The 25,122-nt window shown below is 50.9% G+C and overlaps 2 protein-coding genes across 7 annotated transcripts; both read right to left on the bottom strand.

Annotated features, from left to right (window-relative positions):
* Positions 1–891: 891 nt before the first annotated feature.
* On the bottom strand, positions 892–9,110 carry RCN3 (reticulocalbin 3). The gene is made up of 7 exons (XM_079907556.1): positions 9,008–9,110; positions 8,347–8,594; positions 6,298–6,500; positions 4,791–4,963; positions 4,009–4,069; positions 2,256–2,455; positions 892–2,007 (listed from the first exon to the last, which is right to left on the bottom strand). The coding sequence occupies exons 2-7, from the start codon at positions 8,586–8,588 to the stop codon at positions 1,900–1,902; spliced, it is 987 nt and encodes a 328-aa protein (XP_079763682.1). The 5' UTR covers positions 8,589–8,594; positions 9,008–9,110; the 3' UTR covers positions 892–1,899.
* A 427-nt stretch (positions 9,111–9,537) lies between these two features.
* Positions 9,538–18,957, bottom strand: FCGRT (Fc gamma receptor and transporter). 6 transcript variants are annotated; one of them, XM_079906539.1, is made up of 7 exons: positions 18,694–18,957; positions 18,126–18,212; positions 17,534–17,827; positions 17,136–17,411; positions 11,178–11,447; positions 10,329–10,445; positions 9,538–10,015 (listed from the first exon to the last, which is right to left on the bottom strand). In XM_079906539.1, the coding sequence occupies exons 2-7, from the start codon at positions 18,196–18,198 to the stop codon at positions 9,936–9,938; spliced, it is 1,110 nt and encodes a 369-aa protein (XP_079762665.1). In that variant the 5' UTR covers positions 18,199–18,212; positions 18,694–18,957; the 3' UTR covers positions 9,538–9,935. The 6 variants fall into 6 exon arrangements, with proteins under 6 accessions (XP_079762665.1, XP_079762668.1, XP_079762664.1 ...); XM_079906542.1 differs by having other exon boundaries at positions 17,534–17,785; positions 18,694–18,955; XM_079906538.1 differs by having other exon boundaries at positions 18,622–18,709.
* Between the last annotated feature and the right edge of the window lie 6,165 nt (positions 18,958–25,122).

Below are 25,122 nucleotides of genomic sequence, written 5' to 3'. Positions count from 1 at the left end.
GGGGAGAGAGAAAGTCCTGGTTCCGGGTCAGACTCCGGAGGTGTTAATTTCTTCCTTCCCTCAGCCATTCACAGGTGGGCCTGGTCAGGAGGTTTCCCTTGAGCTAAACAAAGGTGTTTTAGCTTAATGCTCGTCACCTGGGAGGCAGGGTTCCCCGAGATGGGTTATTATGTATGATTTAAGCTTAAAGGCAAAATCCCTTTAGTGATTAACTTGTAATAGAATACAAAAGTTCTTCCCTATTACAAAATGAGTGGAAGGTAGAGAGTTCCCAGTTTTCCCTACTATTAACATCTTGCACTAGTGTGGCACTGTTATAATTGGTAAATTAGTATTGATACATCATTATTAGCTAAAGTGTATAGACATATTAGGGTTCACTCTTTTTTTTTTTGGAAGTATAGTTGGTTTACAATGTTGTGTTAGTTGCTGGTGTACAGCAAAGTGATCCAGCTGTATATATATTCTTTTTCAGGTTCTTTTCCATTATAGATCATTGTAAGATATTGACTATAGTTCCCTGTGCTATACAGTAGGTCCTTGTTGTTTATCTATTTTATATATAGTACTGTGTATCTGCTAATCCCAAACTCCTAATTTATCCCTCCCCCCACTTTCCCCTCTGGTAACCATAAGTTTGTTTTCTGTGTCTGTGGGTCTGTTTCTGTTTTGTAAATAAGTTCATTTGTATCATTTTTTAGATTTCACATATAAGTGAGATAATATATTTGTCTTTGTCTTAGATCACTTAGTATGATAATCTCTGGGTCCATCCATGTCGCTGCAAATGGCATTATTTCATTCTTTTTATGACTGGGTAGTATTCCATTGTATATATGTACCTCATCTTCTTTATCCATTCATCTGTCGATGGACATTTAGGTTGTTTCCATGTCTTGGCTGTTGTAAATAGTGCTGTAATGAACATTGGGGTGCATGTATCTTTTCGAATTAGTTTTCTCCGGTTACATGCCCAGGAGTGGGATTGCTGGATCATATGGTAGTTCTATTTTTAGTTTTCTGAGGAACCTCCATACTCTTTTCCATTGGCTGCACCAATTTACATTCACACCACCTGTGTAGGAAGGTTCCCTTCTCTCCACACCCCCTCCAGCATTTATTATTTGTGGACTTTTTAATGATGGCCATTCTGACTGGTAGCATGAGGTGGTACCTCATTGTGGTTTTGATTTGCATTTCTCCAATAATTAGTGATGCTGAGCATCTTTTCATGGGCCTGTTGGCCACTGAATGTCTTCTTTGGAGAAATGTCTATTTAGGTCTTCTGCCCTCTAGTTTTATTTTGTTTCCAGGGACGACCTCAAACCCTGCCCAACCCCCAGAGCTCCCTCTTCAAATGCCTTGTCCCCTCCTTCAGCCCACAGCCCCCCAACTCCCAGCATGTTCCTCTCCCAGCCACAGCCCCCAAGGCCCCTGTTACCCCCTCAGGGAGACACACAGATGGGGCCCCAGCACTAGATTTTATTGCTTCCCTGGCAGAGAGGAGGCATCCTTTGGGCAAGTGCTGGGGGCAAGTTCGGGGCACCTGGGGGAGTGTTTCTCGTCTCTGTGGTGTGAGGCTCAGATTCGGAGCTGGGGGTTAGTGGAGGCTCTTACAGACTGAGCTTGGCGTAGGGGGCCTTGGTCTGGGCGGGGAGACTCTGCCAGTGAGAAGTGGATGGTCCCTCACTTTGGGTCTGTGAGCCCTTGGGGGGATCTGGGGGGGCTGCGATGTCTCAGGGAGAGAAGTTGACCCTGTGGGTCCCTGAGAGCCCAGGGGCAGGGGGACACTGGAGGCTGTGTCCGCATCCTTCAGGGCCGGACAGGGGGCCCTGGCCACTGGGGCCCTTCTGCGGGTCAGCCCATGGGGCGACAAGGCTGCAGTGGGCACGCTGGGGCTCAGAGCTCATCGTGGTGACGTGTCAGGTCCTCGCCATAGTTGGTGGCCTGGCTGCCCACGAACATGTTCCAGTTGTCCAGGATCTCAGCCTTGCTCAGACGCCCGTCCTGAGAGGGGGTCAGAGGTCAGCGGGATGCCACGGGGCCCTGCCTGGGAGACTCCTCCCTGGAGCCAAGTATGGCTCCCATCGTCTCTGTCCCCCTCTCCCTGGGTCTCTGTTCCTGCTTTCCTCCCTCCCCATCTCGATCTTTGTCCCTCTTTCTTTCTCCAGCCAAATAGGGACCCCGAAGTCCCAGGCCCACGTTTTGGTCATTTCTGCCCACCGGGCCAGCATCATCCCCCTGCGCCCCTGCACCTTGTCTGTGTCACTCTCGTGCAGCAAGTGGTTGGCCTCCACCAGCGGCTGGTCCTGGGCAGGGGGCAGCACCCAGTGGCCCACCTCACTCCCATCCAGCTTCCCGTCCTTGTTCAGATCGCGGAAGTCCCGGAACTGTTCCCGCTCCGTCTGCACCCAGGCTGGCTCCTCCTCCCCGGGCTCTGCCGAGTACAGATCCGCTGGGGTTGGGGGGTGAGAGGGGGCGACATCAGGGGCAGTTCCTGGGGCCTCCCAGCCTGGCCCTGACACTCCTGGAGCCCGGAACCTCGGACCACCCACTTCACTTTCCTTCACCTCAGTTTCCTCTTCTGTTAAATGGAATTGATAACAAACCCGACTTGCAGGTGATCGTTATGCTGCAGGTGAAATTGGCTTCATTGATTGGTCATGTGATTGATCGAATCATCCATCCATTTGATCAACACACGCATGAGACAGAGTGTGCGCTGTGTGGTGCAGTGCCTGGCACATAGGAGGCACCCACAGTGGGAGATCCTCTATAGCCACACTTTGAACAGCTCACCACACCCAGAACATCCCTGGAGACGCTAGGAGCCTCTCCTTTGTTGCAATTATTTGTAAATGTTTGAAAAGCTCTTCACCCCAAGGGCCCACAGATACATTTGGAAGACATTACAACCTGACAAGTCTTTTTATACCAGACACAAAGCCACCATAATGAGGACAGAATGCCTTCCTCTACTCCGGGGCCAGGCCAGGGGGCTGTCACAGGGAGGGATGGCCTCAAAGATGGAACAGGTGTGCCAGGCACACAATTACCCACTTAGCCTTCAGCCTTGCTTTTTTTTTTTTTTTTTAATGGTCTTACGTCTTTTTTTTTTTTTTTTTTTGCCATGCTGTGCGTCTTGCGAGATCTTAGTTCCCCGACCAGGAACTGAACCTGTGGCCATGGCAGTGAAGGCACCGAGTCCTAACCACTGGACTGCCAGGGAAGTCCCTGGAGTTCTTTCTGACCAAAAAGAGAGAGAGAGACTTCTATCTTCTTCAGAAAAAAATAAATGATGCTTAAATTGAAATGTCTTGCCTATGGGTTTGTTCCATAAAAGCATTCTATAAAGCAATGTTTTCAAACTTTAAAGACTTCCACGTTTAATAGCCTCCCTTCAACCAAATTCTTTGTACCCCTGAGGACAGGGACAGAGGCAGAACCAATGGGGAACTGGGGGGTGTCTTGAGGGCTCCCCGACATCCTGAATAACAGGAGATGCAGGATTTGCTGTGTAAATGCAGGCTCAAGACAATTTCCCTGACATCCTATCCCAACCAAACACAGCTCCTGAGCCCTGATTTTGTAGAAACTCCACACTTTCCCAGGAACGGACCTTCCCTGTGATATTCTCTGCTCTATCCTCGACCACCAACATGCAGTAGGTGCTTGATAAATGTTTCCTGGCCCGGCACACAGTAGGTGCTTGATAAATGCTTTTGCGGTCTGGCAAACAGAAGGGACTCAATAAATGTTTCCTGAGCCTGGCACACAAAGGGTGTTTGATAAAGATTTGTTGGGCCCAGGAAATATATGTGCTCAGTAAATGTTCCTTAGGCCTGGCCCACAGTGGATACTCAGTAAATGTTGGGTGGATGGATGGACCCAGGCAGCAACCCTGCCCCACTTCAGAGAGCCTTCGCTCTAACGGCTGATATATATCAGCTGCCACCCATGCTTGGGAGAGGACAGGCCTCCTTGGGAAGAGAATCAGGTCCCACTCACCGATGTACTCGTCCACTTGCACATAGCCGTCTTTGTTCTTGTCCAGATCCTCCAGGGTTTCCTGGGGAGAAAGAGGCATCAGGGCTGAGAAAATGCAGAAACAAAGGAAAACAGTCAAACAGAACAAAATCTTATTAGTTTAGTCATTAAGCATAGTCAAGGACCCTTTAGTTCCTCTTCAAGGGCTATAGATAATATTCTGAGCCATGTCCTTTGAGCTGTCTTATAGGTACTGAAACCCCACTGGGTGGAAGAAGTTAACTACACCTGGCATGGGCAGGGGGTACAGGAGAAATCTCTGGACTTTCCACTCAATTTTGCTGTGAACCTAAAATGGCTCTAGCAATTAAAGTCTAATGGGAAAAAAAAGAAAAGAGAGAAGAGAAAAAAATCCTGCCACTCTAAAATAGAGACAGAGTTGGCAAAAAAAAAAAAAAATATATATATATATATATATAAAGTAATAGAAGATGGGGGGCCAGCAGGAATGGCCTCAGAGTGGACACTCCATGTCTGGGGTTGGGATTTTCCTGGGGTTCAGCCAGGATGGGGGCTATCTAAGGCACTGCTGGGGGATGTGGTTTTCTGAAGGCAGGCTGGGTGCCTGGACCCCAGATGTGAGCACAGAAAGGGGGAGGCCAGATCAGGAGAGATTAGATACTGGGGGGTTCAAGGGTGGGCACTGGAGCCCCGAAGGTAAGTGCTGGGAGGCTAGTCCTGGCATCAGAAGCCTGGGTCCCGGGAGGGAGGTGGGAAGCAGCGTTCCTCAGGCCCCCACTCACAGCAATCACGATGTCCCGCATGTGAGGGAACTCCTCAGGATGCAAAAAGGCCGTCAGCTCTTCCCGAGTGGCCATTGAGTCCCCATCCTGGTCAGCCACCCGGAAACGCCGCTCGTCCCGAGCCAGCATCTTCTTGTAGGTCTCTGCGTCCTCCACATCGTGAAATTCTTCACCTGGGGAAGGAGGGATCTTGGTGGGATGTGCTTTAAGACAAAGGGATCTGAGACTTCCCTGGTGGTCCAGTGGTTAAGACTCCACCTTCCAATGCAGGGGACTCGGGTTCAACCCCTGGTCTGGGAACTGAGGTTCCACATGAAGCAGGGTGTGGCCAAAAATTAAAAAAAAAAAAAAAAAAAAAAGACAAAGGAATCTAACTCTGGGGAGTCAGGGCAGGGAGACCTCCACCGAAATAATAATAATTAATAGTAGCTACCTTGTAGTGAGAGCTTATTATGTGCTAAGCTCTTTATCTACAAAATTGCAATTAATTCTCACAAAAAGCAAGCAAAATGAGTTATTTTGTAGTAGTTGTTGTTGGGGTTTTTTTTTGGCTGCACCGAGTGGCTTGTAGGATCTTAGTTCCCCGACCAGGAATTGAACCCGCACGGTTGGCAGTGAAAGCACGAAGCCCTAACCATTGGACCTCCAGGGAATTCCGTTTTTTCATTTATTCTTACTTTATGAAGGAGAAAGCTGACTGTCAGAGAGAGGAAATAACTTGCCCAAGGTCACGCAGCCAGGAAGGATGGACTTTGAGTTGATACTGGCCCACTGGGCCCCGAAGTCACGCTCTGGTGCAGTATACTGACTCAGCTTGCTGGACACAGAGGAGGGGAAGGACATTTTCAACAAAGGGAACAGTATGTGCAGAGTGTAGAGGTTTGAAGAGCACTGTGAGTTCGGGGAAACTGCAGAAGATCCATTTAGCTGGGGCAGAAAATGCAGAAAAACGATGGTGGATGGTTGGGTGAGACTGGGCTGAGGAGCTAAGACTCTCTCCTGGGGACCCTGGGGAGCCATGGGGGGCTGTGAGCAGGGGAAGGTCAAGGTCAGCTCTGAGTGTGGAAAGATCCCTCTGGGTGTATGCGAGGGACAGGCTGGAGGCGGAGGCTGGGTTGAGGGTCCAGGAGGGAGTGGCTAAGAGCCGTGGGGGGCCGAGGACTGGGGCATGGGGTTGGAGAGGAGGGAATCCAGAGGCAGAGGAGGAATAAATGGCTTGGGGCTCTCAGGATGAGAGGTCAGAGATCAAAGGTCAGGCCGATAGGGCTTAGGAGGTAAATGTCCCTGGTCAAGGATCTGAAGTTCCCCAGTGGAGGTCAGAACGAGAAACCAGAGATAAAGGGTTGGGGGTTTCAGGGTGATGGGGTTCTAGAAGTGGGTAGACCCTGGTCCAGGGTCGGAGGTCAAAGGTCATGAATCTGGTTAACGGGCTTAACGTTCTCAGGATGAAGGTGTCAAAAAGGTCCGGGTCATGGTGTGTGTGGGGAGCAGGGGTCGGTTCGCGTACCCGGCTCGTAGTGGCCGTAGGTGGCGTTGCGCAGCTCCTCCCAACCCACACGCCCGTCGCGGTCTGTGTCGTACGTGTTCCAGGCTGCGCTCACTGAGTCCCGTATGTGCCGCTGCTGCGTGTGTGCGATCCACGCGCGGAGCTCGGCCAGCGACACCCAGCCGTCCCCGTCCCCGGCGCGGTCCATGCGGTCCACGATGCGCCTGCGAGCCGGGGCGGGGCACACGTCAGTCTCGGGCCCCGCCGACCCCCGGGTCCCGCCTTCTTCCAGGAACTCGAGACACACCCCCACATAGGGCTGAAAATGTTGTCCCTGAGTCGCCAGCAAATTGGGAGGAGGCGCCTGTCAATCCCGGTACCACGCCCTCCTCAGGGCTCTGCCCCCCCTTAATCCAGGGTCCGCTCCCAGAGGCAATAACGCCCTTTCCGAGACGCGGCGGGCCTGTGGCTGGCACTGCGGTCCACGACATGCTCGCTTGGGGAAAGGACCTATGACAATCCAGGGTCCCACTCTCCACTCTGGCCTGCACATGCTGGGGAGGGGGGCAGGGGGCAGGGAGTCACACCGTGCCCCTCGCCCGCAGATTCCCTGTCCCAAGACTCACTCTGAACTCCGATTGCCACGGCTACAGACTCTCCAGACCTCTTGCCGTCTCAGGCCCCGCCCCCTTCCCCTGGCTCTGCCAGTCTTCAGAACCTCTAGCCCCTCTAGCCCCGGCCTCTGCTCGGCCCCCTCCCGGGCTGCGAGCGTCAATTTCAGGCCCGTATCCCTGCAGCCCCGAGGTATGCTGCGACTCGCCCCTTTTCTCTAGTCTTTCCCAGCCGTTATCAGGCTTTGCCCCAACCATCAGCCCCAACACTGCAGGCTCGGCTTCCACCCGTTCCTCCCCGTGCTCCAGCCTGATCCTGTACACCTCCATGTCACATGTTAAGCCCTTTTAGGCCCCCACCTCATGCCCCGTCTCTCGAGCCACGCCTCTCGGCTCCCAGGTCCCATCCCTCTCCCCTGGCAATGCCCCGTCATTGGTCTGTGTTCTCGCCCAAGCGCTAACACAGGCCACGTGGAGCCCTTCTTCCTGTCACCGTCCCGAAATCCCCGCAAACCAGTCCCCAGAATTGAATTTGAGATGGCCCTGCCCAGGTCGCTGATCCCTTCCTCCCGCGCTAGGCTGTCTCTGCTCTGTTTCCTAGGGGTCCGGCTACCCTGAGGTTCCAGCGGTGGTTAAGAGTTTGGGCTCTAGAGCCAGACATTTAGGTTCAAATCCTGCCACCTCTTCTTGCTGGCTGTGTGACCGTGGGCAAGTCACTTACCCTGTCTGTGCCTTAGTTTCCCCTTCTGTAAAATGGGGATAAATAACAGAACATACCTCATAATCCGTGTGGGGATTAAACGACTTAAATCTCGTAAAGCACTTTGAACAGCTCCAGGCATTGTATTATGTGTAAGTCTATCACTGCTTTTCCTCCCCCGTCCTTTCTACACCCAACCTCATCCATGCACAATATCCCAGCCAGCAGACCTGGCCACCACCGCTATCTCCACCCTGAATCTGGTGACCCTAGTCTCTTCTCTCCCACCTGGAAGACTGCAGTCACTTCCTCACTGGGCTCCCTGCTTCTTGCTCGCTATAGTCTGTGCCCTGCATGGCAAGAGGGATCCTGTTAAAGCCTAAGTCAGCTCACGTCCTCCTTCTGCTCAGAGCCATCCCACAGCCCTTATCTCACTCAGAGAAAAGCTTAAAACTTCACTGTGGCCCCAAAGGCCCTGCACAACCTGACCCCTTTGTTCTCTCTGCCACTACCTTCTACTCTCTCCCTCCACTCACTGGGTTCCAGTCACATAGGTCTCACTGTTCTTCAGACACATCAGGCACATCAGGCCCGATTCTGCTTCAAGGCCTTTGCACTTACAGTTCCCTCTGCCTGGAATGCTATTCCCCCATACACCCACGTGTCTCATATATTACCCTCTCATCGAGGCCTCCCCTGACCTCCTCCCTCTTTAAAATTACAACCCTGAATCCTCCTCCCCCTCCATCTCTCTCCTACCCCAGACGGGCTTGGCTTTCCTCTGGGGTGAGTTGGTCGAATTCCTTGGCCACTTCTCGTCCCAGAAAAGCCTCATGATCATATTGGAAGTTCCCGTGAGCGTCATCATGAGTGGCCTCGCTCAGGGGGGCCGCGTGGTGCACCCTCCCCTGGCCATGAGGGCCGGCGTCAGGGGATGGCTTTCCCTGGGCTCCGCGCCTGAGCAGCAACAGCAGCAGCAGAAGTGACGGTTGCCACATCATCAGTCCCTGAGGAGTGGTGGAGGCTAGGAGTCAGGGGTCACAGAGAACAGGACAGAGACGAGACAGGAGGATGGGGATGGGGGAGCCTAGGACAGGACAGAGAGTTGGTAGCTGGCTGCAAAGTTTTGAGCTCAAGAAGGGACAGGAAGGGGAGAAGGGAGGCGGGGTTCTCTGAGGTTAAGCCAGCTGTGGGGACCGAATCCTCTGAGGAAGTCCCAGAGGCGTACCAGGGCCGCAAGTGGGGAGGATTCAAGCGGGAGACGTGGCGCAATTCCCAAGCATAGTTCAGGGCGGGGTCGTGGCCAGAAAGAAATCATGCAGGCCCCCGGGCATCGCTTTCAGCTTGGTCCCCAATCCTCCACCCAAGTGGACCCGAACCGTCCTCGCTGGGCAGGGCAGCCGCCCCCGCCTCCCTTTACCCGGTCAGGCAGCTTCACTTCGCTCTCTAAATTCCACTCCGAGTTCTCCAAAAAGATGCCCAATTTGGCTGCTCTCCAGCCAGGCCCCGCCTCCTGCAGCGCAGAGGCCCGCCCTCCTACCAATGAACGCTCTTGAGGGCCTCATGGGGCGGGGCCGATGAGAGCTGGGCGGGCCAAGGGCGCCCCTCGCCACGTCCACAAAGGAAAGAGCAGCCCCTTGAGGTTCGCCCCGCCCCTTCCCAGGGCTGGCGGGGTGGGCAACACCGGAGTGACACGGCCGGGGGAACTACAACTCCCGGCAGGCGTCGGGGCGCCGTGCCCGACCACCTGCAGTTGTTCTAGCTCCAAAGCCTCACGGGAGGTGTAGTTTTATCTTCCCCTTTGTCCGCAAGTTTTAGGAAGGAAGGGAAGCAAGAAGCCTGAGGAGGCTTTCCTTTCCCTCAAGGAGGGAATAACTCTTCCGTTCCTCCAAGGAGTCAGGTCAGACTCCAAGCCAAGAATTCCTCAAAATGCCGGGCACAAACATCCAGTAATTATTTGTGAAATTTATTAAAAATATATGACTTGGTATATAAAATTGGTAGATTCCACTATGGCAACAAATTAGCCTCAGGAGAGATTTGAAGCCCAAGGCTTACACCATTTATTCCCCCCACAATTTCCTAAAAAGTTGAAACGATGAGAACACAATGATTCGGGCCCAAACCCATGTTATATGTGGAGGTGGAAGAGAGCCATATATATCAGGAGGGGAAACTGAGGCAGGCCACAGAAGGAGAAATTCAGAGGGCAGACATCGGGCTCCTTCTGGAGGCTCAGAAATACCAGGATTCCAAGAGGTCTCACAGCATGAAAAGGACCTGACTACATTAGCTGGTAGCAGCCAGGATGGGGGACGATCCGCAGTCGCTGCGAATGCATTTATATCCTAAGATTCAGCTTCCTTGGACAGGCCAGGAGTGGGTAGGAGGGCCCCTACATCGTCCCCACGGAAAGAGATCCAAGGGTCTGAGGAAAGAGGGAAGGGGGAGAGATTAGAATCTTTGAAATCCTCTGGGTCTCTGACTTCCCCGTGTGTGTGTGTGTGTGTGTGTGTGTGTGTGTGTGTGTGTGTGTGTGTCTGTCTGTCTCAGTCTCTGTCTTACCCTGTGGGTTTCTATACGCTCTGACTCTGTTTCACCCCTCCAGTTTTCTGTCCCCACCACTCTCTGGGTCTCTGTCCCTCTCTGTCTAGACCTCTGTCCCCCCAGGAATGTGTCTCCCTCTTTTTGGGGGATCTCTGTCCCTCTCTCTGAGGCACTTCCCTCTTCCTGTCCCACACCTGGCAGCCCCTTCCTCATCCTCCTCCACAGAAGAGCTCCTCCTGCAGCCACTGTCATGAGCAGTAAGAAGCCGATGACGATTCCAACCACTGGTACCGAGGACTTGGCTGGTGATTCTGCAGCCAGAGAATGTTGTGATATATTTAATGGACCCTCCAGCACATCTGAGTCAGGACAGGGGACTGGGGGTTCTCAGTCCCTCCCAAGCTCAGAGATCCCAGCACCAAGTTTTGGGGGAGTGGAAAGGCCACTCACATGATGTTCTAGGTCTAGAAAGCCCCCAGGTTGTATGTAAGAACCAGCCATAGCAAGAGGGGTCTCAGTCACTCTGGTCAAGAGACCTGTAGCAGCAGGGTGGGTGGTGTTCCAAATTGGAGAGGAGGGGTGGGCACAGAGCAGTAGAACATCAGACTCATAGACGATTGGCAGCAGCAGACAACGAACGGTCAGACTCCATGAAGACTAGCAGCAGCAGGACGGAAGGTGGTCAGACTTAGGGAGGACTTTCCATAGTGGTTAATGGGTGGCCCGACTCAATGAGGCCAGCAGCAGCAGCACGGAAGGTGGTCAGAATTAGGGAGGACTTTCCATAGTGGTTAATGGGTGGCCCGACTCAATGAGGCCAGCAGCAGCAGGATGAAAGGCACTCAGACTTGGGGAGGCAAGCAACACAGGACAAAAGGCTGTCAGGCTTTGGAAGAACTGGCAGTGGTGAGGCAGAAAACAGTCAGACGCAAGAAGAACTAGCAGCAGTGGAGTGGAAGGTGGTCAGACTCAGGAAGGACTGCTGCAGTAGAGGGAGAAAAGGCAACCAGAAGCAGGGAGCATCACCCCCAGCGGGACCTCACCCAGCTCCACAGTGAGGGGCTGGGCCAGCCCTGCATGCTGCACCACGCAGCAGTAGTGGTGCTCGTCGCCACTCTTGACTGTCAGTGATGACCAGGCGTGGAAGGAGCCATCGCCGTTGGGGCCAATGTCACCCTCACCAGAGCCAGCTGCCATCCCATTCCGTAAGAATCGCAGCTGCAGCTCAGGTGGGTAGAAGGAGAAGGCGCTGCAGGTGAGCACAGAAAAGCCAGGGCTGCCCGGTCGGGCCTTCAGGCGCATGGAGGGTGGCTCTGCAGACAAAGAGGCAGACAGGCCTAAGTCCCAGGCCCATGAACCCCCAAGGCCAGGCCCAGGGTTGGAGAGGGACATAGAGAGGACTCGATTCCTTCCACTCTATCCAGGAGGCCCCACCACGTGACCTGCGACTTCCTGAGCCTAGAGAATATAATGGTAAAGGGGGAAGGGCCTTCCCAGGGGTACAGAGACCCAACCTGTCCACCATGAGGGTATCCATCTCTCACCCAGTCCTTCCTACAATGACACATACTGAGCATCTACCATGTGATGTGCCCGGCACTCTTCTAGGCACTGGGGATACAGCAGTGAACAAGACAGACAAAAGTCCCTGTACTCATGGAGCTTGTGTTCTAATGAGGGGAGAGAGACGATTATTTGTGTACATGTAAATAAAATGGAAAGAGTTTATGAAAGTGTGATGAGGGAAAATAAGACAGACCCAACAGTCATTCAAAAGATAGTAAGAGAGGGACTTCCCTGGTGGCGCAGTGGTTAAGAATCCATCTGCCAATGCATGGGACATGGGTTCGATCCCTGGTCCGGGAAGATCCTGCATGCCACGGAGCAACTAAACCCATGTGCCACAACTACTGAGCCTGCATTCTAGAGCCTGCGAGCCACAACTACTGAGCCCGCGTGTTGCAACTACTGAAGCCCACGCACCTAGAGCCCATGCTCTGCAACAAGAGGAGCCACCGCAATGAGAAACCCGCGCACCACAATGAAGAGTAGCCCTCGCTTGCTACAACAGGAGAAAGCCCGTGTGCAGCAACGAAAACCCAACACAGCCAAAAAAAGAAAGAAAAGATAGTAAGAGGATATGAAAAATTTCATGGGCTTCCCTGGTGGCGCAGTGGTTGAGAGTCTGCCTGCCGATGCTGGGGACACGGGTTCGTGCCCTGGTCCGGGAGGATCCCACATGCCACGGAGCGGCTGGGCCCGTGAGCCATGGCCGCTGAGCCTGCGCGTCCAGAGCCTGTGCTCCGCAGCGGGAGAGGCCACAACAGTGAGAGGCCCGCGTACCACAAAAAAAAAAAAAAAAAAAAATTCATGCCAGCGCATTTGAAATTTAAATGACCTGGACAAATTCCTGAGAAACACAACCTTCTCAAACTGACACAAAAAGAAGTTTTACAATTGAATAGTAATCCTGTAACTATTTAAAATTTTTAATCAATAATTTAAAACTTTTCTACAAATAAAATTCCAGGTCCAAGGCCTTCCCTAGTGGCGCAGTGGTTAAGACTCTGCGCTCCCAATGCAGGGGCCCCGGGTTTGATCCCTGGTCAGGGAAATCGATCCCATATGTATGCCACAACCAAGAGTTCTTCCCAACTAAGACCCAGCGCAACCAAATAAATAAATAAAATAAATATTTTAAAAATAAATAAATAAATAGAACAACCTTCTTTAAAAAAAAAAATCCAGGTCTGGATGACATAATTAATGAACTATACAAAACAACTAAGGAAGAAATATACCACTTTTTTTTTTTTTTTTTCGGTCGCGGGCCTCTCACTGTTGTGGCCTCTCCCGTTGCGGAGCACAGGCTCCGGATGCGCAGGCTCAGCGGCTATGGCTCACGGGCCTACCCGCTCTGTGGCATGTGGGATCTTCCCGGACTGGGGCACGAACCCGTGTCCCCTGCATCGGCAGGCGGACTGTCAACCGCTGCGTCACCAGGGAAGCCGGAAATATACCACTCTTAAACAAATTTTTCCAGGGAACAGAAAAAGAAGAAACCATTCCCAGCACATTTTATGAAGCCAATGTACCTTAATAACAAAACCTCACAAGGACATAACAAGAAAGGGAATTTAAGGCCAATATCACTCATGTAAATACACTCAAAGTCTCTAAAAATATTAGAAAATAGAATCAAGCAACTTATATAAAGGATAACACATTATGATCAAGTGAAGTTTATTCCAGGAATTCAAGGTTGGTTTAACATTTGAAAGTCAGCTAATACAACTCACTACGTTAGAATAAAAGGGACAAAGCAAATGGTCACTTGATAAAATTCAGCACCATTCAAAATAAAAAAATAAAACAGAAAAACTCTTAGAAAATGGGCAGAAGACCTAAATAGACATTTCACCAAGGAAGACATACAGATGGCCAAGAGGCACATGAAAAGATGCTCAACATCACTAATCATTAGAGAAATGCAAATCAAAACTACAGTGAGGTATCACCTCACGCCCAGTCAGAATGGCCATTATTAAAAAATCTGGAAACAATAAATGCTGGAGAGGGTGTGGTGAAAAGGGAACCCTCCTGTACTGTTGGGGTAGGAATGTAAATTGATACAGCCACTATGGAGAACAGTATGGAGGTTCCTTAAAACACTGAAAATAGAACTACCATATGACCCAGCAATCCCACTACTGAGCATATACCCTGAAAAAACCATAATTCAAAAAGAGACAATGTACCACAATGTTCATTGCAGCACTACTTACAGTAGCCAGGACATGGAACCAACCTAAATGTCCATCGACAGATGAATGGATAAAGAAGATGCGGCACATGTATACAATGGAATATTACTCAGCCATAGAAAGAAATGAAATCGAGTTATTTGAAGTGAGGCGGATGGACCTAGAGTCCGGCATACAGAGTGAAGTAAGTCAGAAAGAGAAAAACAAATACCGTATGCTAACACATATATATGGAATCTAAAAAAAAAAAAAAATGGTAGCGATGAACCTAATTGCAGGGCAGGAATAAAGAGGTAGACATAGAAAATGAACTTGAGGACTTGGGGTGGGAGGGGCAAACTGGGGCAAAGTGAGAGTAACATGACATATATACACTACCGAATGTAAAATAGTTGGCTGGTGGGAAGTAGCAGCATAGCACAGGGAGATCGGCTCAGCTCAGTGCTTTGCGATGACCTAGAGGGGTGGGATAGGAAGGATGGAGGGAGGCTCAAGAGGGAGGGGATATGGGAACATGTGTATGCATATGGCTGATTCACTTTGTTGTGCAATAGGAACTAACACAGTATTGTGAAGCAATTATACTCCAATAAAGATCTATTAAAGAAAAAAATATTGAGGGCTTCCCTGATGGCGCAGTGGTTAAGAATCCTCCTGCCAATGCAGGTGACACGGGTTCGATCCCTGGCCCGGGAAGATGCCACATGCCACGGAGCAACTGAGCCCTTGCGCTACAACTCCTGAGCCTGTGCTCTAGAGCCCGTGAGCCACAACTACTGAAGCCTATGTGCCTAGAGGCCATGCTCTGCAACAAGAGAAGCCACCGCAATGAGAAGCCCACACACCACAACGAAGAGTAGCCTCCGCTCACCGCAACTAGAGAAAGCCCGCGCACAGCAACGAAGACCCAACACAGCCAAAAATAAAAACAAATAAATAAATAAATTTATATATTTTTTAAATTGAAAGAAAAAAAAACTCTTAGCAAACTAGGAGTTGGAGGAAACTTCCTTAATTCATCGAAGGGCATCAACATAAAAATCTATAACTAACATAATACTTAATAGTAAAACACTGAATGCTTTCCCTGTGAGTTTGAGACTACAAGATGTTCATTATCACCACTCTATTCAACATTGTACTGGGGATCCTAAGATAAGAAAAATAAATAAAATTTACTAAAACTAGAAAAGAAAATAAATAAAACATGTCAAATATGACATGATCCGAAAGAATCTAGGAAAAATTAATAGCAGTAAGTGAATTCAGCAAAGTTTCTGAATACAAGGAAAATATATAAAACTCAATAGTATTTCTATAAACCAATAGTATTTCTATAAACTACAAACTATAAGAAAATGAAATTTTTAGAATTACCATTTACAGAAGCATCAAAAAATGTCTAATACTTAGGGAAAAAAATCTAACCAAAGGGGTGTAAGACCTCTACACTGAAAACTACAAAATATTACGGAGAGAAAATAAAGGATATCTAAACAAGTAGAGGGATATACTGTATTCATGGATTCGAAAACTTAATATTGTTAAGGTGTCAATTCTCCCCAAACTAATCTATAGATACAACTCAATCACTATTGAAATCCCAACAGAATTTTTGGCAGAAATTGACAAGCAGAAATGTATCTAGAGATGCAAATGACATGGCATAATCAAGGCAATAAAACTGAAGAACTTAACTGCTAGATATCAAAACTTTCTATAAAGCTACATTAATCAAGAGAGTGAGGTATTGGCTGAATTTCAGTCCAATAATCAGTGGACTAGAAGAGAGAGACAAAAAAAAAAAGAAAGAAAGGAAGAGAGGGACTTCCTTTGCCGTCCAGCACAGGTTCGATACCTGGTTGGGGAAATAGGATCCCACAGGCCGTGCAGCACGGCCAAAATAAAAAATTAATTAATTGAGGGGACTACCCTGGTGGTCCAGTGGTGAAGACTCCATGCTCCCAAGGCAGGGGACTCGGGTTCGATCCCTGGTCAGGGAACTAGATCCCGCATGCCACAACTAAAGATCCCTCGTGCCGCAACTAAGACCCAGCACAGCCAAATAAATAAATAAATGTGTTTTTTTTTAAAGTTAAAAAATTAATTGAGCCGTGTATTTTAGGTAAGTAAGTCACACCTCAATAAAAAACAAAACAAAACAAAACAAAAAAAAGAAAGATGCTATAATGAATGAATGGACAAAACAGTGGCATGAGAGATAATAATGGGGGTGGGATGGTACTTCCTAGCCAGGGTGGTCAGGGAGGGCCCTGCTGAAGAGCTGACATCCAAGGTCAAACCTCAAGCATGAGAAGGACCCAGTCATGGTTGGATCCCAAGGAAGAGAATCAAAAGCAGAGCGAACAGCAGATGCAAAGGCCCTGAGGAAGGAAAGAACCTGACATATTGGAGGAAAGGGAGAAGGCCACTGTCGTTGGGCGTATTGTGAAATTACAGTGGCGGAAGGCAGCCAGACCATGAGGAGCTTGCAGGTCTTGGAACAGAATCTGGATTTTAGTCTAAGACTAGTGGGGATCTATGGGACAGTTTTAAGCACTGGTGGGATGGGAGTTCATTTATGTTTTTAAAACATTCTTCTGGCTGCTAGGTGGAGGACTGCCTACATTGAGGGCCGAGATGGAAGTAGGAATTGCACTGTGGGGGAGGCTGAGGACAAGACAGCTGTAACTACAGCCCTTAAGTTCCCCTGCCGTGTGTGTAATTATAGCTCAGAGTGACATACGCTGTGTGTAACAGAGGTCACACAAGATCTTGTGGGTGTCCAAAAGAGGCAAGCGAAAGCCTCATGGGCCAGAGTGGAACCTGACACCGGTGGCATCCGGCACCAGTGCAACTGGCAAAGGTGAAGAAATGGGAGGCCTGGTGTGGGCTGAAGGGGCTCCGGGTGATTCTGTCTGGCCAAATGGAGCAGATGGAGAAATGTTGAGGCTGAGGAGAGGGACAGAGGCCATGCCACATGGCGTCTCAATGCCCGGCTGAGGGGCCTGAGCTGTGCCCCAAGGGCTCTAGGAGCCACAGGAGGGCCGCGTGCAGGAGAGGGGCAGGGGCAGCTTGGGGTGGAGAAAGACCCTCTGGGACATGATTGCAGGAAAGCGGGGTAGACTGAAGCCTGGAGGCTGGGGAGGAGAGGCTGGGGAAGAAGATGAGGCCTTGGGCAGGGCTGTGGGGATGAAGGGGTCCGTGGGCGTCAGGACTCTCAGCGGGGTTGCTCACCCTTCCACTCCAGGTTGCCTCGGCCCCTCTCCAGATGCCCCAGCAGCCGGTGGGGGCAGGAGTAGAGCAGGAAGGTCTTCTCCTTGTTGACTGCCTCGGGCTGCTGCGTCCACTTGATACTGATGGTCTGGGACTCAGGCCAGTCCCCATCCCAGGTGCCCAGCTTGGGGTCAAACATCATGAACTCCTCGCCATTCAGGGCGAACTTGGCCACAGGCACCGAGACATTGTCAGGGCCCAACTCACAGCCCAACAGGCCCTGCAGGGTGTAGGGACCTGGGATGCCCAAACACAGATGAGCAGGGCCCAGGAGCAGGGGCCTTGGTTCCCTCCTCCCTCAGACCCAGGATCCAGGCCCCAGCACCGTCCATCCTCAGACTCAGGAGTTCCAGTCTCACCTCCTTCCCCCAAAACTTGGAGAGCTTCGAGGAAGAGCTTCTCCTTGCTCCTCAGGTCTGTGGTCTCTTTCTCCCAATACCAGGACACCTGGCTTTCCCAGACCCAAGCGCCGTAGGGCTCAGCCTCAGCCCGCAGGTTATTGTAGCTCAGGTACTGCTGTGGACCCAGCCAGCCCGACACCCAGAAGGCAGGAGTCCCCGAGGCGGGGGCGGACACGGCCGTGAAGTGGTACAGGAGGGAGCGATGGCTCTCTGCCGGAGACACAGGTGAAGAGAGCAGATGGGCCGGGGTACCTAGATGGGAGCAGGACAGACACCCCGAGAGAGAAAAGACCCCACCGCAGATAGAGGGGTCGGAACCTGAGAGGAGGGCCAGGCCCGGAGAGAGGGACAGAGACCCAGTAAGAAGGGGACAGGTGTTTCCCAGACACACCGCCAGAGGGAGGAGATCGTGAGAAACGAAGTCAAATGAGGCAAAGAAGGAAGCGCCTGGCTCGAGTGGGACCACAGATTTCTCTTCCTTTGCTCTTTCCCCGGAGGGCGCCACCTCCCTCGTCCGCGGCAGCCCCGGCGCCCCCCCGAGCCCCCTCACCTGCACTCAACGTCCCAGGCAGGAGGACGAGCAGCAGACCGAGCCCCCAGGGCTGAGGCCGGCGGACCCGCATCCTCAATGGGAGACCTGGGGCGGGAGCGGGCGCGTGACTCCTCCGGACCCCCGCCCCGCCCCTCCCTCCCTCCCCCAGCTCCCGCTCGGCTCCCCTCGGCCACCCCGCGCGCCAGCGACTGCGGGTGGAGGGGTTCGATCCCGGAGGATAACAACAAGGCCCTCCTCCTCGATGAACTTTCACCCCTTAATTGGATCCGAGCTGGTTAATTAGTTACAGAGCCTGGATAGGCTGAGAGTCCTCGCTCGGAGTTCGGCCCCGCCTCCTCCTCCTCCCTCAGACACGCGGGTCCCGGCCCCCCCCTCCGCGCCCCTCCTCCCTCAAACCCCAAAGTCCAGATCCCCGGCTCCCTCCTCCCTGAGACCCTGGAGTCCGGGCGCCCGGCCCTCTCCACCCTCGGTCTTGGGCCCCAGCTCTGCTCACGGCAGCCACGATCCCTTCCCTCCTGCGGCCCCAGCTGGCTCCCGTGACTAGAGACCCCAGTTCCTCTCTCACATCCTGTCCGGAGACGGCTCCTCGACTCCAGGAATATCCAACCCCGCCCCCCAGCTGCAGGGCACACCCCGGGCCCTGGGCCCAGCCTGAGTGTTGGTCTCTGCCTCTCTCTAGAAACTTGTGTCTTTTTTTTTTTTTTTTTTTCTCTCTCTGTTGCTTTTCTTATCTTGAGGGTGTCAGCCACCCAGCAAATTCATGACGAAGTTGGGAATCAACATTATCGGAGTCCCAAACTGGGAGGTCTGTGTGCGTCCCCTTCTTAGGTCGCTGTCTATCCCCACCACCCCCAACGCCCTTCACTAGCTCCTGCTGTGATAAAAGTCCTCCAGATACTTCCACACTTCCTCCTTCCAACCCCTCCCCCAAGGGGCCCCTTAAAGTGCGCCTGCAGTTCTTTAATATCTTCTGATATGACCTCAATAACGCACAGACCCAGTATACTCTATCATGCTTCGGGGCACCCTCCAACCACCCACCGGCAGCCCACACTCCTGCTATAATGCTCCCATTCATTTGTTTTACTGTGGTAAAGTGCACAAAACAAAGGAGTTACTATTGGTTACATTTCGTGCATTCACAATGTTGTGCAACCATCACCGCTATCTAGTTCCAGAACTTTTTCATCACCCCAAAGGGGACCCTAGAGACGTTAAGGGGCCCCTGCTCCCCCCAGCCCCTGGCAACCACAAATTTACTTTCTCTCTCTATGGATTTTGCCTATTCTGGACGTTTCAGATGAATGGAATCCTACAATATTGTGGCATTTTGTGTCTGGCTTTTCATTTAGCATACTGTTTTTGTTTGTTTTTGGTCGCGCTGCACGGCTTGTGGAAGATCTCAGTGAAAGCACGGAGCCCTAACCACTGGACGGCCAGGGAATGCCCCAGAAGATTGTTTTCAAGATTTATCCACATGGTAGCCTGTATCAGGACTTCGTTCCTTCTTATGGGGGGATAGTTTTTTTTTTTTTTTTGAATTTTACTTTATTTTTTATACAGCAGGTTCTTATTAGTTACCTATTTTGTATATATTAGTGTATATATGTCAATCCCAATCTCCCAATTCATCAGGTGGGTAGTATTCTATTGTAGGGACTGACCACATCTCATTCATTCATTCATCAACTGACGGACATTTAGGTTGTTTCCACTGTTTGGCTATTGTGAATAATGCTGCTGTGAACATTTGTGTACAAGTTTTTTGTTTTGTTTTGTTTTTGCATAGCTGTATTCAATTCTTTTGGGTATATACCCAGGAGTGGACTTGCTAGGTGGTCATATGATGTATTAGTCAGGGTTTTCTGGAGGAACAGAATCAACAGGATATATATATATATATATATACACATATATAAAGAGACTTGGTATAAGGAATTGGCGCACGTGATTGTGGAGACTTGGTGAGTTCAAAATCTGATAGGGATGGCCGGCAGGCTGGGGACTCTGGAAAGAGTTACATTTCAAGTCTAAAGGCAGGCAGTCTGGAAAACCAAGAAGAGTTCATCTTGCAGATGAAATCCAAAGGCAGTCTGCTCTCAGTGTTCCCCTTTGCTTGCTGGGGGGAGGGGAGTTTTCCACCTTCAACTGATTGGATGAGGCCCACCCACATTTTGAAGAGTGGTCGGCTTTACTCAGAGCCCACTGATTTCTGTGTAAATCTCATCCCAAACACCCTCACAGAAACATCCAGAGTAATGTTGGACCAAACAACCGGGCACTGTGGCCCAGCCAAGTTGACACATGGGTTAAACGATGACAGATGGTAAATCTATGTTCAACTAAGTGAGGGACCTCTGTTCATTTCATGACTCTCCCTGGGTCCTGCTAGAATATCCACTAAGATCCACCCTGATGCTGAAGGATCCCGCTTTCATGTCCCATGAGTCCTAAAATACCTTGGGGAACTTGCCATGCCCAACCGTCACCTCTACGTCCCTTGGGATCCAGCTGTCTCTGGAGCACCATTCCAGCCCCTGGGCTCTCATTTTAAAGGCCCTCAGGACCCTACTCTGATGTTCCTTGGACCGCTTCACCACCAGAGAAGTCCCTGGTTATCCATTTTAAATAAAGCAGTGTGTACATTTCAATCCCACACTCCCTAACTGTCCCTTCCCCCCACCCTTCCCCCCTGGTAACCTAAGTCTGTGAGTCTGATTCTGTTTTGTAAATAAGTTCACTTGTATCATTTATTTTTAGATTCTGCCTGTAAGAGATATCATACCATATTTCTCTTTCTCTGTCTGACTTACTTCACTCAGTATGACAATCTCTAGGTCCATCCATGTTGCATGTGGCATTATTTCATTCTTTTTAACGGCTGTGTAATATTCCATTGTATATATGTACCGCATCTTCTTTAACCATTCCTCTGTTAATGGACATAACTAATTTTAACGCTGGTGTCCCTGGAGTTCTCCTGGACCATCACCAGAGGCCACTACCATGCCCCTGGGTCTCTGAAAATCTCAGGCTCCCACCCCCAAGCTCCTTGGGTCCCAGATAGTATCCTGAGACCCAGTGATAGAGTCTTCAGGAGGCTACACCAACATCCCACAGAGTTGGCCACGCCATCCCTGAATCCTGCTAAATCAGTCCTGAGCCCTCGCAGAACAATTGCTGTGACCCACTCAGGAACGGCCACAAAGTGCCCTCAGCCCCAGGCTCGCTCCCTGCTGCCGAACCTGAGCGAATCCTTCAGGTTCTGTCAGAAAGCTGAGTGGGGCTCCCCAGGCCCACTCCTGGGTTCTCTCTATTACTATCTCTCACCAGGCCCTGCCCTATCCAGAACCTCCCCATGAAAGACAGATAGACACAGAGAGATGGATAGATAGGTAGGTAGGTAAGGAGGTAGATAGATGATAGATAGAAAAATAGGCAGATAGGTTGGTAGGCAGGCAGTCAGGCAGACAGACAGACCGACAGACAGATGGATGCTAGAAAAATAGAGACAGACGGACAAAACAGACGGACAAATAGGTAGGTAGGCAGGTAGACAGATAGACAGACAGATAGAAAAATAGAAACAGGGACTTCCCTGGTGGTGCAGTGGTTAAGAATCCGCCCAACAATGCAGGGGACACGGGTTCCATCCCTGGTCCGGGAAGATTCCACATGCTGTGGAGCAAATAAGCCCGTGGGCCACAACTACTGAGCCCACGTGCCACAACTACTGAAGCCCACATACATAGAGCCCGTGCTCCGCAACAAGAGAAGCCACCGCAATGAGAAGCCTGTGCACCTCAATGAAGAGTAGCCCCCCTCTCCGCAACTAGAGAAAGTCCAGGCACAGCAACAAAGACCCAATGCCACCAAAAAAAAAAAAAAAAGAAAAGAAAAGAAAAGAAAAACAGAAACAATTAGACAGACTCTCTAGGACATTCTATAACATCCCTACCAGGCAAGAAACTTTCCGCATTTCCCAGGAACTTGCTGTTGTGGCCCCTCATCCAGCTGGATTGCTGCTCCCTCATCCTGAGACCCCACTAAAAAAGGACCCTCAGGGAATTCCCTGGCAGTCCAGTGGTTAGGACTCTGCGCTTTCACTGCCGTGGCCCGGGGTGGATCCCTGGTTGGGGAATCCCACAAGCTGCCTGGTGCGACCTAAGAATAAAAAAAAGGACTTCCCTGGTGGCGCGGTGGTTAAGAATCCCCCTGCCAATGCAGGCGACACGGGTTTGAGCCCTGGTGCAGGAAGATCCTACATGCCGCGGAGCAACTAAGCCTGTGTGCCACAGCTACTGAGCCTGCGCTATACAGCCCGCAAGCCACAACTACTGAGCCCGTGCTCTGCAACAGGAGAAGCCACCGCAGTGAGAGTAGCCCCTGCTCACCACAACTAGAGAAAGCCTGTGCGCAGCAACGAAGACCCAATGCAGCCAAAAGTAAATAAATAAATAAATAAAATTAAAAATAAATAAATAAAATGAAAATTTAAAAATAGTTTTTAAAAAAAGGGCCCTCAGGTCCTGCTACACGCTCTGTGTATCCCCTTTTGATACCCTGAGTCCTACTCCAATGGCTCACACAGCCTGTAGGATTCTCCTCTATTGCCTAGGACCCTAAAATAATGCCACCAGAGCCCTGATGACAAGCCCTTGGGTTCCTGTCACTATGCTCCCAGGACCCAAGTACATTGCCCCTGGGGGCCTTGCCAGTGGTCCCAGGTCCATCTGTGATGCTCACATCCCTCTGCAGCTCCTGCTTTACCCAGCCCTGGGTAGTTCCTCTAGGTGTCCTCAATCCTACTACAATGTCCCATTGGTGTCACTTCAACACCTCTCAGGACCCCTAATCTACCTGTCCTGCCAAAAAGTCCTTTGGTTCCTGTTAACACGTCCCCAGGATCCTGCAATACTCCCACTGCATGCTCAGAAGGTCCCCTGGATCCTGCTAAAATATGTCTAGTCTTCCCTCATGTGGCCTTGAGGATCACCAAAATGAACTTGGGGTGTCCTCTCTAAGCCCTAGGGGCCCTGCCAGGACCCTATTAGAATGCCTCTAGCCTTACCATGAAGTGTGTTTTTTGGGGTCACGCTGTGCAGCATGCCAGATCTCAGTTCCCCGACCAGGGATTGAACCCATGCCCCCTGCAGTGGAAGCCTGGAGTCCTAACCACTGGACCGCCAGGGAAGTCCCACCAGGAAGTCTTTAGGGTCCTGCTAGAACATACCAAGGGCCTGCTATTCTGTGTTCTATGGCGCTCTGGGAAAATTCCCACAGGCTTTTATCCATGCGTCCTGGGATCCTGCATCAGTGGCCGTCCACAGTGGGTCTAGAATGTTGTATTAGTGTCCTATGGCTGCTGTAACCGATCACCACAGACTTAGTGGCTTAAAATAACACAAACATGTTCTTACAGTTCTGGAGGTCAGACATCTAAAATGGGTCCGCAAGACTATTCCTTCTGGAGGCTCCAGGGAAGAATCCATTTCTTTGCCTTTTCCAGCTGCTAGAGGTCGCCTGCATTCCTTGGCTTGTGGCCCCTTCCTCCATCTTCAAAGCCAGCACCTTCTCTCCTCTCTGACTCCTGTGGTCCTCCTTACAACTCTCTGACTCTGATCCTCTGCCTCCCTCTTATAAGGACCCTTGTGATGACATTGGTCCCACCTGGATAATCCAAGATCATCTCTGCATCCTGAATTTAATCACATCTGCAAAGTCCCTTTTATCATACAAGGTCACATAATCACAGGTTTTGGAGGATTAGGGCACAGACATCTTTGAGGGATCCTTATCCAGCCTACCACGGTCAAGGTCATGGAAGGTGCCCTCCCGTGCCCCTGCTGTAAAGTCCCCATTCTGACCTCCTCTCCCTCCTGTTAGAATGGTCTCAGGGTTTAGCCATGAGGCCTCTCAGAGGTCGGCCTGAACATTCCCCATAATGTCCCTCCTTCCTGCTACAAAAGAAAAAGCCCTCAAGGTCCCTTAATACCCACTGGGAATCCCTGCTAAGTATCCTGGGGTCCTGCTATGTCTTCAGGGACCATTTACAGCATCTGTTGGCTGTCTCCTGTCTTATCCCCAGGGTCCTATGCTCTAATGATCCCTGCCTACACCTCCCCCCTTTTTTTCTTTTGGGGGGTGTGGCACGCACCGTGCAGCTTGAAGGGATTGAACCTGGGCCATGACAGTGAAAGCACCGAGTCCTAACCACTGGACCACCAGGGAAGTCCCTCCGCCTATGCCCTTTAGATCCCCTGGGGGCCTACTATCATGTCCTCAGGGGCCCATCATAAAGCAATAGAAAGCCCCAGCAGGACAATTACTAATGTGCAGGGCCCAGTGATAAATGAAAACGTGGGGCCCTTCGTTCCGACTTCAAAACTAACCAAGCGCGGGTCCCTTTGGAACAACTGCTTGAACAGCGTGGAGCGCTCACCCATGAAGCCGCCTTGGTCCCTGGGGACTGCCCCTGGCAGCTCCAAGCTTTCTCCCTGAATCACCACCTTAACATCCGCCCCTCCTCTCTGCACCTGCACTGTAGTGCCCCCTACTGACCCCAGGAAGCAATCACACCTGAGTTCAAGACCAAATCCTGCCTCTTCCAGGTGGGCTTCTCTGAGCCTCAGTTTCTTTATCTGTGAAATGGGATAATAATCGTACCTACTTTGGCAGAGAGGCTTTAACGACTCACAGGTTTGGCACAAGGCACATAGTAGAGCATAGTAATAACCTGTTCCCCATACTGCCCCCCACCTCAGGATGCTGTTAAGGTCCCCAGCGGTGCACTTGATGGTAGGCTCGCAGACACCAGGCCCTGGATCTGTCTTGCTCACTCTTGCATCCCCAGGGGCCAGCACAGGAAACATTAGCAGAATGAATGAAGCCAACAATGAATGACCCTGGGCTGGTTTAATATGTCCCATAACTTTTCTAGAACGGCCTTGGTATCCTGTTAGAATGTTCTAGCAGAATCTATATTCACCCCTGA

The sequence above is a fragment of the Stenella coeruleoalba genome (assembly GCF_951394435.1).
Source record: "Stenella coeruleoalba genome assembly, chromosome: 20".
In the NCBI taxonomy this organism is placed as follows: domain Eukaryota; kingdom Metazoa; phylum Chordata; class Mammalia; order Artiodactyla; family Delphinidae; genus Stenella; species Stenella coeruleoalba.
This window is presented reverse-complemented; position numbering and strand designations above follow the sequence as displayed.

Coding starts and splice junctions, on each gene's coding strand:
- FCGRT (XM_079906539.1), bottom strand. CDS start 18,198: ATGCGGGTCCGCCGGCCTCAGCCCTGGGGGCTCGGTCTGCTGCTCGTC. Junction 11,448..17,135: donor AGGCAACCTGGAGTGGAAGG/GTGAGCAACCCC, acceptor CTTTGTCTGCAG/AGCCACCCTCCATGCGCCTG. Junction 10,016..10,328: donor GATGAGGAAGGGGCTGCCAG/GTGTGGGACAGG, acceptor CTCTTTCCTCAG/ACCCTTGGATCTCTTTCCGT.
- RCN3 (XM_079907556.1), bottom strand. CDS start 8,588: ATGATGTGGCAACCGTCACTTCTGCTGCTGCTGTTGCTGCTCAGGCGC. Junction 2,456..4,008: donor GCAAGTGGACGAGTACATCG/GTGAGTGGGACC, acceptor CCCCAACCCCAG/CGGATCTGTACTCGGCAGAG. Junction 2,008..2,255: donor ACGAGAGTGACACAGACAAG/GTGCAGGGGCGC, acceptor ACCCCCTCTCAG/GACGGGCGTCTGAGCAAGGC.